General features: G+C 40.3%; 1 protein-coding gene and 1 pseudogene across 10 annotated transcripts in view; one reads left to right on the top strand and one right to left on the bottom strand.

Moving 5' to 3' along the window:
- Positions 1 to 260: 260 nt before the first annotated feature.
- RALGAPA1 (Ral GTPase activating protein catalytic subunit alpha 1) overlaps positions 261 to 13,835 on the top strand; it is a 220,888-nt gene continuing 207,313 nt past the window's right edge. For 4 of the 10 annotated variants that reach the window (XM_030854800.2, XM_060294756.2, XM_060294755.1 and 1 more), the window contains exon 1: positions 262 to 832. In XM_030854800.2, the coding sequence (XP_030710660.1) occupies positions 727 to 832 (106 nt within the window). In that variant the 5' untranslated portion in view covers positions 262 to 726. Of the gene's footprint in view, positions 833 to 13,835 lie in introns of all 10 variants that reach the window. The other 6 variants (XM_030854808.2, XM_060294758.1, XR_009563100.1 and 3 more) reach the window with 5 other exon arrangements.
- LOC115852221 (E3 ubiquitin-protein ligase RING1-like) lies at positions 11,704 to 13,520 on the bottom strand (annotated as a pseudogene).

Here is a 13,835-nt window from a genome sequence, read left to right as displayed (position 1 = left end):
AGTAAACAGCAGAGACAGGCGGAGGACTTTTAAAACACAAAAACTACTCGGGGAGCTTGTCTAAGAGTCACTAGGCTTACAAAAGCGCACGCAGGAATTATCTTCCCAGACTTTCTCGGGCTCCTCCTCTGGCTGCTTCCACAGGAAACCAAAGCGGGGTAATGTCACGGGTGATCTCACGCTGGCATGACGTCAAGAACCCTTGACGTCAGAAGGCGGTTGCCACGGGGACCATTCGCCACCGACGGCAAAGTCGTGAAACCCATCACCACGCTCAGTCTCTGTGTCGGCCTCTACAGAGTCTAAGCTGCTAAAGAATCTTTAACCTTAAGGGGGCCTCAGGGAGAGAGGAGTGGTGCCGCTGCCGCCGAGAGCCCCACCTCCGCGGCTCCGGGTCCTGGGTACCGGGCCCCGGCCTGTGGCGGCGAGCGGCGGCCGCGGCGGCGGCGAAGGCGATCGACCCGCCTGGGTCTCCTTTGCTCCGTGCAGGGCTGGGAGAGGGGAGCCGCCATATTGGAGCCGGAGCCGAAGGTGCTTTGCAGCCGCCGCGTGAGGCGGGTGGAGGTGGCGGCACTGGCCTGGATCTGGGAGGAGTCGGCCGCGCCGGGGCCCGCAAGGCTGGGGAGTGAATGAGCCGCTCACGCTAGTCTCCCCCCGCCCATTCCCTCCACTTTCCGCCGCCGGGACCGGGCCGGGAGGGCCGGAGTCAGCCGTGGCGGAGGCAGGATGTTCTCCAAGAAGCCGCACGGAGACGTGAAGAAGTCTACCCAGAAGGTGCTGGACACCAAGAAGGACGCGCTGACCCGCCTCAAGCACCTGCGCATTGTCATCGGTGAGGGGCGAGGGGTGGTGGCGCCTGGAGGCCTGGGTTGTCCGGCCTTCCCTCTCCTGGGAGCCCCTGGGGACTCTCCCTCCGCCCTGGCGCGATGCGGGAGTAGAGGGCGAGGCGTCGCCTCTGCAGAGACGCGGGAGGGCGGATAATTTGGGGAGGGGAACCCTTGGCAGTTGGCAAGCACTAGTCACACTAATACGGGGTTTTCTCATTTTGAGTTAATAACCCGAACTCTTTTTTAAAAACACTTATTACTCTAAAGACTTAGATTATTTTTAGTCTTTCGGGAGACTTGGTGTTGCGGATAATGGTGTTTATAAGGATATGTTTGTCAGATGACTACCGCCATCCCCACCCAAGTGAAATGAAAAAAAAAAAAATCTCAGACAATATAAGCCTTAATCTTTCAAGTTTTTTGGCTAAGGAGAGCAAAGAGGAAGCAGTTATACCTCTTTGGGAAATGGGTGGCTCCCAAAAAGCTTGTGGGAAAGAGACCCGCCCTTGTTAATGCACCTTGTTCATAATTACTATCATTTAGAGGTGGAACTATTATTAATTATAGAAAACAAGGTAGTTTATAGCTTCCTTTGCTTTTCGAGAATTATATAGAATTCTATTTTTAATTAAAATTTTCTTACCGTCTGTTGCCCTCTGTTTTGCTGGCCGACCAAACTGCTCTTTGAGTTGTGGATATGGTGTTAAAGGAATTTTTGGGACGCTTGGTCATTTCTCGGGCTGGTAAGGGCTGTAATAATACTTATGGAACAACTGGTCCAATACTTGGATCTTTTTAGATGAAATCTGAGGTGAAGAGGAAAGTTAGTTTGCCTTTGTTGATGCAGAGAGTTAATGGCAGAACTGACTTTAGAACCCAGATGCCTGAATCCTAGTTGAGAGTTTATCATCTCAGGCTCTCTTCCTAAAGAATGTTCGTTTCGAAAAATGACGTTTATTCAGTGACATGTCTTTTATTTGAGGTGCATGTTTCTCTACTATATGGTTTACTCATACCAACAGGATAACACCAATACCTAACATTTGTATGGTAATTTACTGTTTACAGAATGACTTCACAAAAATTATAATTAACCCTCACAATAACTCTAGAGTTAGTTAAATTATTATCCTCCATTTTTTACAAATGAGAAAGTTGAAGTTTGGGAATGTTAAGTGGTCATCCCGCTACTAGGAGGCAGAGCCAGAACTGGAACCCAGATTTCATGTCTCCAGTTTGATTTTTACTCTTTCTACATTGATGGCAGCAAATCTATATCACAAGTAAATTGTGTTTATTCCTGTGGAATAATAAGAAAGCAGTTAAATCCAGTTTAGCAATGTAAAAAGATTTTTTTCAAGAAAATATAAATCTTCTAAATATAGTTGAGGTTGTCATCTTTTTATTTAAATTCTACTTGAGAGTTAAGCTGTTGAAGAAAAATTTGGCTAGGGGACTGAGACAGGGAAAGTTAATGTGTGGATGTAGGAGATTTATCACAGATAATGGCAGTTTGAAATTGAAGACTTAATGGAATTTGATACCTACTTGGGACAAACTGTAGGCTGGGTAATGGCAGAGCTATAAAGTTGAGTTCCAATAGAGTATTGACATTTCCTAAATTAACTGCCACAGTTCTTTAGTTATGGAATGGTTAAGAAATAGTTCATATATACTTCTTTGGCATAGAAGTTTTTTTTCCACCCTGGAGACGTGGTCTAAATTAAGAGGTCATACATATCAGATATTTTGTAGTGCCTAGATTTCTCAGTTTGAAAACAAAACAATAGTTTTTTTTTAAAAAAACCCTTTGCTTTTTAGAAATTTATTTTATTTATTTTTAGATGGAGCATATACTGTACATAAACATTTAAAATATCCTTATGAACCTTCAAATGGAGGACTTTGTGCTTTCAGATACTCCCTGCCCCGTGAGTGGAGGAGGTCCATACGGAGAGATTACTGCACTCATTTTAGAACAGTAATTCTCAACCAGGGACAGTTTTGCTCCCCTGGGGACAGTGAGAATGTCTGGAGACACTTTCGGTTTTCACAATTGGAGAGAGGTGCTACTGGCATCTAGTGGGTAGCAGGTATGCTGCTAAACATCTTGAAACGCACAGGATAATCCCTCACAACAATATTCTAGCTTCAGATGTCAATGGTGCTGAGGTAAACCTTGTCAAAATATAGAACAAAAAGAGTTGGACCTCCAAATCCTGCACTTGGTTCGAACATATTAATTAATTGAATAAAATATTCTGTATCTTTAAGTGGTTACAGTTACTTTGTTTGAAATATGATTAATGTGATTCCTAAGAAAATGAGTGGGAGAGAGTAGAATGGCAAAGACTGAAAGGTGTCTTAGAGTTCTCCCATTTTGCAGATGGGAGAGCCGCTTCAGATCCTTTTTACAAGTTAAGTGCAGGTTTTACATAAAGTAAACTCTGTGAGGAAACTAGTTTGCAGAATAATGGGGCATCGCCAATTACACAGGATTTTGACTTTTGTTTGGTCCCATCTAAACTGTATTTTTAACCTTTAAATGGAACTGCCATTCACCCAGGGTATTTATAGAATTCAGTGCATCCCAATATATGAGAACGTAATTTAAATATCTGGTGTAAGCCTTTGTCCTGGCATGTGTTCCCACTAAAGGGCAATTCCAGATGAATTTATAGAACTTGGAGGATTTAGATTTAAATCTACTGTGTTTATTGATATTGCTGTGTGTTTGATTTTTAGGAACTGGAAGTTAGAATTATTAAAAAATAGAAATAAGGCCTTGTCTAGTTGCTGAAGTTTCATGTTGACCTCTCCCACTGCCCCCTCTGTTTTTTGGGGTTTTTTTTTACAATTAATGGCCTTAAGATAATGATAGTAAGTTAGCAGGTAACTTGGTATCTAACTAAATGGCTAACATAATTCTCGGCATGAAGTGGATATTGAGTAAATGTTATTGATAATTTTCTTGTATGGCAAGGTAACAGTTCAGTCTTCTTAACTTAAAAAAAAAGATAAGTGCTTATTAGCTAATAAATATATTGATTATTGTTGGATCATTCTTTTTAGTAGCTTTATTGAGGTGTAATTGACAGAAAATAAATCACACATATTTAAAGCATATAATTGAATGCTTTTTCAAAAATTGAAGTACAGGTGATGTACAATATTATATAAGTTACAGGTATAAAATACAGTGATTCACAATTTTTAAAGGTTATACTCCATTTATAGTTATAAAATATTGGCTATATTCTCCACGTTGTACAATATATCCTTTTAGCTTATTTTATGCATAGTAGTTTGTACCTCTTTATCCCCTACCCCTATATTGTACCTCCCCCCTTCCCTCTCCCCACTGGTGACTACTAGTTTGTTCTCTATATCTGTGAGGCTGCTGTTTTTGTTATATTCACTGTTTTCTTGTATTTTTTAGATTCCACATATAAGTGATATCATACAGTATTTGTCTTTCTTTGACTTATTTCACTTAGTGTAATACCCTCCAAGTCCACCCATGTTGCTACAAATGGCAATATTTCATTCTTTTTTGTGGCTAAGTAGCATTCCATTGTGTATATACACCAATATCTTCTTTATCCTTTCATCCATTGATGGACACTTAGGTTGTTTCCATTGTAAATAATGCTGCTATGAACATTGGGGTAATTGAGTACATACATATACATATACATATTTTTGACATACATATACCTTGTGAAGCCATCATGACAATCAAGATTAGGAACATAGACAATCAAGAAAATAAATATATCTGTAACCTCCCAAAGTTTCCTTTTGCCCCTTTGTAATCCCTTCCTCTCACCCTTCCTTGCCTGCCATCCTACCCCTTCCCTGGGCAACCACTGATCTGCTCTCCTCTACATTAGTTTGTATTTTATATATATATGGAATTAACAATATTTACTCTTTTTTGATTGGTTTCTTCTACTCAGCATACTTTGAAATTCCTCTATTTGTTTTGTGGTGGTGTGTCTATAGTACTTTGCTCTTATTGCTGAGTAATATTCCATTGTATGGATATGTTATAATTTGATTATCCCATTCACATGTTGATGGACATGTGGGTTTTCAGTTTTGGGCTATTCCGTATAAAACTGCTGTGAGATGTATGTGTTATATAGATATATGCTTTCTTTTCTCTTGGAATAAATACTTAGGAATGGCATGGATGGATCCTATGGCAGTTGTGTGTTTCTTTTTAGAAGCTGATATACTGTTTTCTGTATTTTTACCATTTTACATCCTTACAAGCAGTGTGTGAGAGTTCTAGTTCCTCCACAAATGCACCAACACCACTTGGTATGGTATTTCTTTCTCTTGTCAGCCACTATAATAAGTTATGTAGTGGATATAATTAGTGTTTCCCTGATATCTAATAACATTGAGCTTCTTTTCATGTGCTTAATTTGCCATTGTATAACTTCTTTGATGAAATCAAGTTCAAATCTTTCATCTATTTTTAAATTGAGTTTTTTGCTTTCTTATTTAGTTTTGAAAATTCTGTATATATTCTGGATACAAGTACTTTATCAGATACATGATTTGCAAAGATTTTTTTTTTCCCCCAGTCTTTGGATGTCTTTTAATTCTATTATTTTCTTAGAAGGAGTAGGAATTCTTAATTTTGATAAAGTCAATGTATCAAGTTTTTCTTTTATGGTTCATGCTTTTGGTGTTGTATCTGAAATCTTTGCCCAAAGTCAAGGTCACAAAAATTTTCTCCTGTGTTTTCTTCTAGAGTTTTAAAATTTTAGGATCTATATTTAGGTCTGTGATCCATCTTGAGTGAACTCTGCAAATATGGTTTGAGGTATGGATTGAAGTTTATTTTTTTGCATATGGATATCCAAATTTTCCAGCACCATTTGTTGAAAATGACTGCCCTTTCTCCACTGAATTGCCTTTGTACTTTTTCCAAAACTCAGTTTTCTATATATGTATGGTTCTATTTTGGGACTCTGTTTTGTTCTGGTGATCTGTTTGTCTGTGTTGATGCCTGTACCACAGTGGCTTTTTTTGTTGTTGTTACCGTAACTTGATAATAAATCTTGAAATTAGATGGTGTTGTCCCTCCAACTTTGTTCTTCTTTTTCAAAGGTTTGTGTTTTTTTGGAGTGGTGGGAGGGAGCTATGCCAGGTCCTTTACCTTCCTGTATGGGTTTTAAAATTAGCTTGTCAGTTTCTCATACATAAATAAACAAACAAATTCTTGCTGGGGTTTTGATCGGGATTGTGATGAATTTGTAGGTCACTTTGGGAAAAATTGACAATATTGAATTCTCTGACTCATGAACAAGGTATGTTTCTTCATTTTATATAGGGCTTCTTTAATTTCTCTAGCAGCATTTTATACTTTTTAATCTACAGGTCTTACACATCTTTTGTCACTTATCCCTAAATATTTTCTACTTTTGATACCATTGTAAATGATATCTTCATGACCATTTTTTAAAAAAGTTTATTTTATTTATTTTATTTTTGGCTGCGTTGGGTTTTCGTTGCTGCACGCGGGCTTTTCTCTAGTTGTGGTGAGCGGGGGGCACTCTTCGTTGTGGTACGTGGGCATCTCATTGAGGTGGCCTCTCTTGTTGCCGAGTACAGACTCTAGATGCGTGGGCTCAGTAGTTGTGGCTTGCGGGCTCTAGAACTCAGGCTCAGTAGTTGTGGCGCATGGGCTTAATTGCTCTGCGGCATGTGGGATCTTCCCAGACCAGGGATCGAATCCGTGTGCCCCGCACTTGCAGGCAGACTCTTAACCACTGCACCACCGGGGAAGCCCCTTCATGACTATTTCTGATTGCTAGTAAAAGGAAATGCAGTTGATTTTCGTATATTGAGCTTGTATCCTGAAACCTTGCTAAACGCACTTATTAGTATTTTATAGATTTCATGGGATTTTTTGTTTTTTACATACATGATCTCATTGTCTGTGAATAAAGATGGTCTTGCTTCTTTTTAACCTGGATGCCTTTATATCTTTTTCTTGTCTTGAACTTATTGGAATCTCTAGCACAGTGTAGAATAGAAGTGGTGAGAGTGGACATCCTTGTCTTTTTCTTGATCTTAAGGGTAAAGTGATCAGTTTTTTACCATACAATATGATGTTAATTGTAGGTTTTTATAGATGCCCTTTGTCATGTTGAGAAAGTTTTATTCTCTTTCTAGTTTGCTGAGAGTTTTCATCAAGAATAGATATTAGATACGTCAAATGCTTTTTCTGTTTCTATTGAGGTTAACAGGTTTTTAAATTTTTTTTCATTCTGTTAATGTGATAAATTATAGTCATGGATTTTCAAGTGTTAAATCAACTCTGCAATCCTCTGCAAACCTAAGTTGATTGTGATATGTCATTTTTATATGTTGTTGGATTTGATACTCTAAAACATTTGTAATTTTGTAATTATGTTTATGAGGGATATTGGTCTGTACTTTTCTTGTAATGTTTTTGCTTTTTTATAACAGGTAATGTTAGCCTCATAATATTAATTGAGAAGCATTCCTTTCTTTTCAGTTTTCTGGAATTGTTCATGTAAAATTGGTATTTTTTTTTCTTAAATGTTTGGTAGAATTCACCAATGAAGCCATCTAGATATGGAGTTTTCTTTGAGGGAAGGTTTTTAACTACTTTAATAGAGGGCTGTTCAGGTTATCTGTTTCTTCTTGAGAGAACATTGGTAGTTTGTATCGTTCAAGGGATTTTCCGATTTCATATAAGTTGTCAAATTTATAGGTATAAAGTTGTTTATAATGCTCCGTTATTGTCCTTTGATATCTATAGAATCTGTGATGATGTCACCCCTCTTATTCCTAATTTGTCTTTCTTTCCTGATCACTCTGGCTGGAGGCTTATCTCTTTTATTGATCGTCTAGAAGGACCAGTTTGTGGCTTCATTGATTTTTCTCTGTTTTTCTGTTTTTATTTCATTGATTTCTGCTTTGGTCTTTATTATTCCCTTTTTCTGCTTAGTCTTAGTTTAATTTGCTCTTTTTGTAGCCTCTTAAAGTGTAAACTGAGGTTATTGATTTGAGACCTTTTTCTGTCTAATGTAGGCATTTGGTGATATAAATTTTCCCCTAAACAGCATCCCACAAATTATGGTATTTTGTATTTTCATTTACAGCTAGGTCCAAAATGCGTTCTAACTCCCCTTTTGATTTCTTCTTTGATCCATACAAGTGTGTTTTTTAGCTTCAAATATTGGTGGATTATCCTGATATCTTTCTGTTATTGATTTCTAATTTGATTTCATTATAGTCAGAAAACATATGTTTTATGACTTGAATTCTTTAAAATTTATCGAAATTTGACAGTCAGGAATATGTTTTAACTTGATGGATGTTCCATATTCGCTTGAAAACAGTATATATTCTGCTTTTGGTGGGTTGAGTGTTTGAAAAATGTCAGGATAAGTTGTTTGATAGTATTGTTCAGGTCTCCTATATCCTTGCTGAATTTGTCTCCTTGTTTTTACAAATTATTGATGGGGGGACTGAAATTTCTGACTGTAATTGGGGGGGTTTGTCTATTTCTTTTTGAGTTCTATCAGATTTTGCTTAATGTATTTTGAAGCTCTGTTATTAGGTGTCTAAACATTTAGGGTTATTATTTCCTCTTGATAAATTGAGTTCTTTAGCATTATGAAATGATATCTTTAACCTTGGTAATAGTCTTTGCTCTGATAGTAATATATAGACTTCTGCTTTCATTGACTAGTATATATTTTCCTGTCTTTTTAATCTATTTGTTTCTTTATATAAAGTGGATTTCTTGGTGGCAGTATATATTTGAGTCTTAATTTTTATTCTAATCTAAGAATCTCGGCCTTTGAATTGAGATGTTGGATGACTTTTTTTTCTTTGTCACTGTGCTATTCATTATATCCCCAGAACTTATTTATCTTATAACTAAAAATTTATACCTTTTCACTCTCTTCACCCATTTTCCCCACCCCTACCTCCTGCCTCAACCACCATTCTGTTCTCTGTTTCTATGAGTTTGCTGTCTTTAAATTTCACATATAAACGAGATCATACAATATTTGTCTTTCTCTGTCTTATTTCACTTAGCATGATGCCCTCAAAGTCTACCTATGCTGTAGCAAATGACAGGATTTTCTTCTTTTTTTTGACTGAATAATATTCCTTTGTATGGATATACACATGTCCATACAAATGAGTATATATCACATTTTCTTTATCCATTCATCTGTTGCCAGACACTTAGGTTGTTTCCATGTCTTGGCTGTTGTAAATAATGCTGCACTGAACATGGGAGTGCAGATATCTCTTCAAAGTAGTGGTTTCGTCTCCTTTGGGTATATACCCAGAAGTAGAATTGCTGGATCATGTGGTAGTTCTATTGTTAATTTTTTTTAAAAAAATTATTTATTTATTTTTGGCTGTGTTGGGTCTTCAGTGCTGTGTGTGGGCTTTCTCTAGTTGCGGCAAGTGGGGGCTACTCTTCATTGTGGTGCGTGGGCTTCTCATTGCGGTGGCTTCTCTTGTTGCGGAGCACAGGCTCTAGGCATGTGGGCTTCAGTAGTTGTGGTGTGTGGGCTCACTAGTTGTGGCTTGTGGGCTCTAGAGCGCAGGCTCAGTAGTTGTGGCATGTGGGCTTAGTTGCTCCGTGGCATGTGGGATCTCCCTGGACCAGGGATTGAACCTGTGTCCTCTGCATTGGCAGGTGGATTCTTAACCACTGCGTCACAAGGTAAGTTCCCCTTTTTTTTTTTTTTAACATTTTTTTAAATTTCTTGGCCACGCCGCCTGAGGTGGGATCTTAGTTTCCCAACCAGGGATCAAACCCATGCCCCCTGCAGTGGTAGCGTGGAGTCTTAACCACTGGACTGCCAGGAAAGTCCCTCTATTGTTAACTTTTTGAGGAACCTTTATACTATTTTTCATAGTGACTGGACAAATTTACATTTCCACACAACTGATTTTTGTATGTTGATTTTGTATTGTGTAATTGTACTGAATTCATTTATTAGTCTGATAGTTTTCTAGTGGAGTCTTTAGGGTTTTCTATATTATAAGATCATGTCATGTGCAAATAGAAACAGGTATACTTCTTCCTTTCAGATTTTGGTGGCTTTTATTTTTTCTTTTTCTTGCCTCTTTGGCCAAATTGCTCTGGCTAGGACTTCCAATACTGTGTTGAATAGGAGTGATGAGAGTGGGCACCTTGCTCTTTCAGCTTTTCACCATTGAATATGATGTTAGCTGTAGGCTTGTCATATATGACCTTTATTATGTGGCAGTACATTCCCTCTATACCCAGTTTGTTGAGAGTATTTATTATGAATGTGATGTTGAGTTTTTTTTAAATGCTTTTTCTGTATCTGTTGAGATGATCATATGACTTTTAACCTTCATTTTGTTAATCTGTGAATCACATTGGTTAATTTGTGATGTTTGAACCATTCTTGCATGCCTGGAATAAATCCCGCTTAATCATGGTTATGATCCTTTTAATATATTGTTGCGTTTGGTTTGCCAATGTTTTGTTAAGGATCTATGTTTTCCAGGTATATTGGCCTGTAACGTTCTTTTCTTTTCTTTTTTTTTTTTCTTTCTCTGTAGTGATTTTGTCTGGTTATGTTATCAGGGTAATGCTAGCTTTGCAAAATGAGTTTGGAAGTACTCCCTCTGTTTCCATTATATGGAAAAGAGTTTGAGAAGGATTGGTATGAATTCTTTAAATGTTTGGCAGAATTCACCAGTGAAGCCATCTGGTTCTGGACATTTCTTTGTTAGGAGGTTTTTGATTACTGATTTAGTCTCATTACTTGTAATTGTTCATTTCAGATTCAGACCAATAACTTGCCATTTAGATCTGGATGACATACATTTAAAGTCATTATTGATTTGTTTGAGTTTGATTTAAGTTTGTGTCTGTTATCTTGCTGTTTTCTATTTGGCTTATCTTTTCTTAGTTTTCTGTTTTCCCTTTTTTTATATTAGTTGAATACATTTATGATTTTTTAAATTTGTCTTATTAGCTATAATCTTTTATTTTAGTTGTTGTTATATGATTTATAGTATGATTTATATATCTTCAACTTCTCAGAGTCTACTTACTATTAAGTGATATTCTACCACTTCTTGTGTTGTGTAAGAACTTTACAGAGTGTACTTTAATTTCTCTTCCCAGCCTTTATACTTTTCTGGTCATACATTCACTTATATTGATACATGTTGTAAACCCTGTAATTGTTTTGTCTAAGCAAGCAGTTATCTTTTAGATACTTTTAAATAATGAGGAAAAAGATATATATTTACCCATGTGGTACCATTTTGAGCGCTCTTCATTCCTTTGCAGAGATGGATATTTCCAGCCAGCCAGCATCATTTTGTTTTTGTTGGAAGGATTTCCTTTAACATTTGTTTTGTAATGATGGTCTGCTGGTGATGGATCCCTTATGCTTTTGTTTATGTTAAAAAATCTTTATTTTTCCTTCTTTTTTGAAAGATGTTTTGCTACGATTAGAATTCTTGGTTGATGGCTTTTTTCCTTTGTCCTTGAAAGATTTTACTCCACTGTTTTTTTGCTTGCATTGTTTCTGATAAGAAGTCTGCTGTTATCTTTTTTTTTTTTTTTTTCCCTCCTCGAAGAGGAAAAAAAGCAAATTTGTTGTTGTTGGTAGAAGGGCATGAAGGGAAGGGCTCTTCACCCTTCCCAACATCTTGCATGGATGGGAGGTTGGGGGCAACAGAAAAGTCAGTAGATGGGGGCGCAGGCCCCACTCTGTACAATATAGAAGAATCTGATATAGATAATTGTATAAAAGCCACTTGTCCTCGTTTGTGTCCTCTTGCTGGCTGGCCGGGCTGGGGGACTCTGGGGGACAAAGAAGCTGGGTGGTGGGCCAGGACTCAGGGACACCCCATGGTCCCCATCCTCTGGCTGTCCCCTTGCGGGGTTACTTTGGATCCTTGGTGAGGGCATAGCAGAGCTCCAGTGGTTGGGACACTTTCCAGAACTTCTCATTCAGCAGCTCCAGGGTCAGCGAGCCATTCAGTGTCATGAAAGCTCCACCCCCGGGGGCGATGTAGATGGTATACTGCTTTTCGCTGACACCCTCCAGACTGGGCAAGGCAGGCTCTTCAGAGCAGTCACCTCCTCTGGCACCCCCACCCTCCCCGCCTCCCCCATCAGGTCCTCCAGCGTCAGAGGCGCCCCCTCCAGGCCCTCCTGGCTCCCCTGCCTCTTGCTGATGCCTCCGTTCGAGGGCCGTGCGCAGGGCCAAGTACTTGGAGAGATGGTCCACTGTGGCATTCCCAGTTGTCTTCACATACCTAGTTTGGCAGTATTCTCCCTTCTCCACGAGCAGAGGGTGGGGCCGGAACACGAGCTCAGTTTCTCCACCTGGCTCTGGGGGACTGGAAGCCCCAGGAGGGCTTGGTGGGGGGCAAGGTTCTTCCTCCCAGGGTCCCTCCCTGGTCACCAGAGTCTTCAGAACCGGCACCTCCACCCACCCCACCAGTGCCACCTCCCTCTGTCCCTACACTGCTCCCCCGGTGCCTCCTCTATGGGGTCGCTTGGGAGCAGGGCTTGGGGCACAGTCAGGGGCAGAGTCTGAGCTCACGTCCTCTCCACCCCCCTCTACCTCCCCCGGTTCTCATTCCTCCTGACTTATTGTTGTGGTCTGATCTGACCCAGGCATCCGCCATCTCACATGCTGGGCCCTGTGCATGGCCTGCATGTGCAACCCCTCCTCAGTGCTGGAGCTCAGCACCTGCTGGTTGTGCAGGTGGCTGAGGCGGATGAGCACCCTGTCTTGGTGGGCCTCATAGTCCTCCCGGCTGGGGTAGATCTTAGAGATCAGAGCATCGAAGTTGGGGTCTGGCCACAGAGACCGCTTGGATACCAGCTTCTTTCCGCAGGTAGGGCACTCCTTGTTCCCGCTGCGCAGGGCCGTGACAGTGCAATCAGAGCAGAATTGGTGGAGGCACTCCTTGGTTGTCATCGTATTCTTTAGCATGTCCAGGCAGATGGGGCACATGACCTCTGAATGCAGCGACCGAGGGGAAACTGCAATCTCTGTGCCATCCATGATGGCTTCCTGGAGGTGTCGATGAGTGGAAAGGCAGTGGGTGGGTTGGGGGGAAAGGGGTTTTAGAAACAAGTGGTCCATGAACTTGGAGTCTTGAGAAATACAGTGAGATGTCAGAATTTGGGTACCTCCCGTTGTCCACTTGAGGAAATTGGGAATTCTAAGAGTAGGAGCTTTGGAATAGGAGGATCTGAGATTTGGTGATAGGCCTAGGGATGGGCATGGCATAGATTTTCCATCTGTGGAAGACTTACTTGGTCAACAGAATTTCTTACAGTGCAGTCCTGGTACTACCTATATAAGAATCCTCTAGGATGCATGTTAAAAATGAAGATTCTAGGGTCCCATCCCATTACTGTATCGCAATGTTACAGGTAGGGGCCAGCGGGAATTCCATTTTTAATAAACTCTGAAGGTGAGTCTTACATGCACTGACCCATCATGCGGAACTGAGGAGCGGCGAAGGTAATTTCAAACTGTTTACTATCTTTCAAATGAAGATAGTAATACTTGCTCTACCTCTCTGGCACATCTGAGGGGTCCGGTGGAGCTCATACAGACTCAGTTCCCACGTTTTGCTTTCATTCTGGGCATTCGTCAGCGTCGTCATGGTGACCGGGCACAGACCCCCGCCACGAGGCCTCCGCCGCCGGGGAGGAGGAGAGGTAGGCAGTCTCCAGCCGTCTGCGCTCCCACCACCACAGCGCCTCTCCTGGTGCCCGGGCTCCCCGGCCGAGTTCACTCGGTCCGCAGCCGCTGCTTAGACAGCAGCTCCCGCCACCGCCGCCGCCATGGCCCGGGCGCTGGGGCCCTAGGTCTGCTGTAATCTTTATCTTACTCTGTATGTATGTGTGTGTGTGTGTGTGTGTATATATATATATATATATATATATATAATTTATATATATAATATATATATAATTAT

Source organism: Globicephala melas, chromosome 2 (genome assembly GCF_963455315.2).
Source record: "Globicephala melas chromosome 2, mGloMel1.2, whole genome shotgun sequence".
Taxonomy (NCBI): Eukaryota; Metazoa; Chordata; class Mammalia; order Artiodactyla; family Delphinidae; genus Globicephala; species Globicephala melas.
Note: the sequence above shows the minus strand (reverse complement) of the source record. Positions and strands in the feature narration are given on the sequence as shown.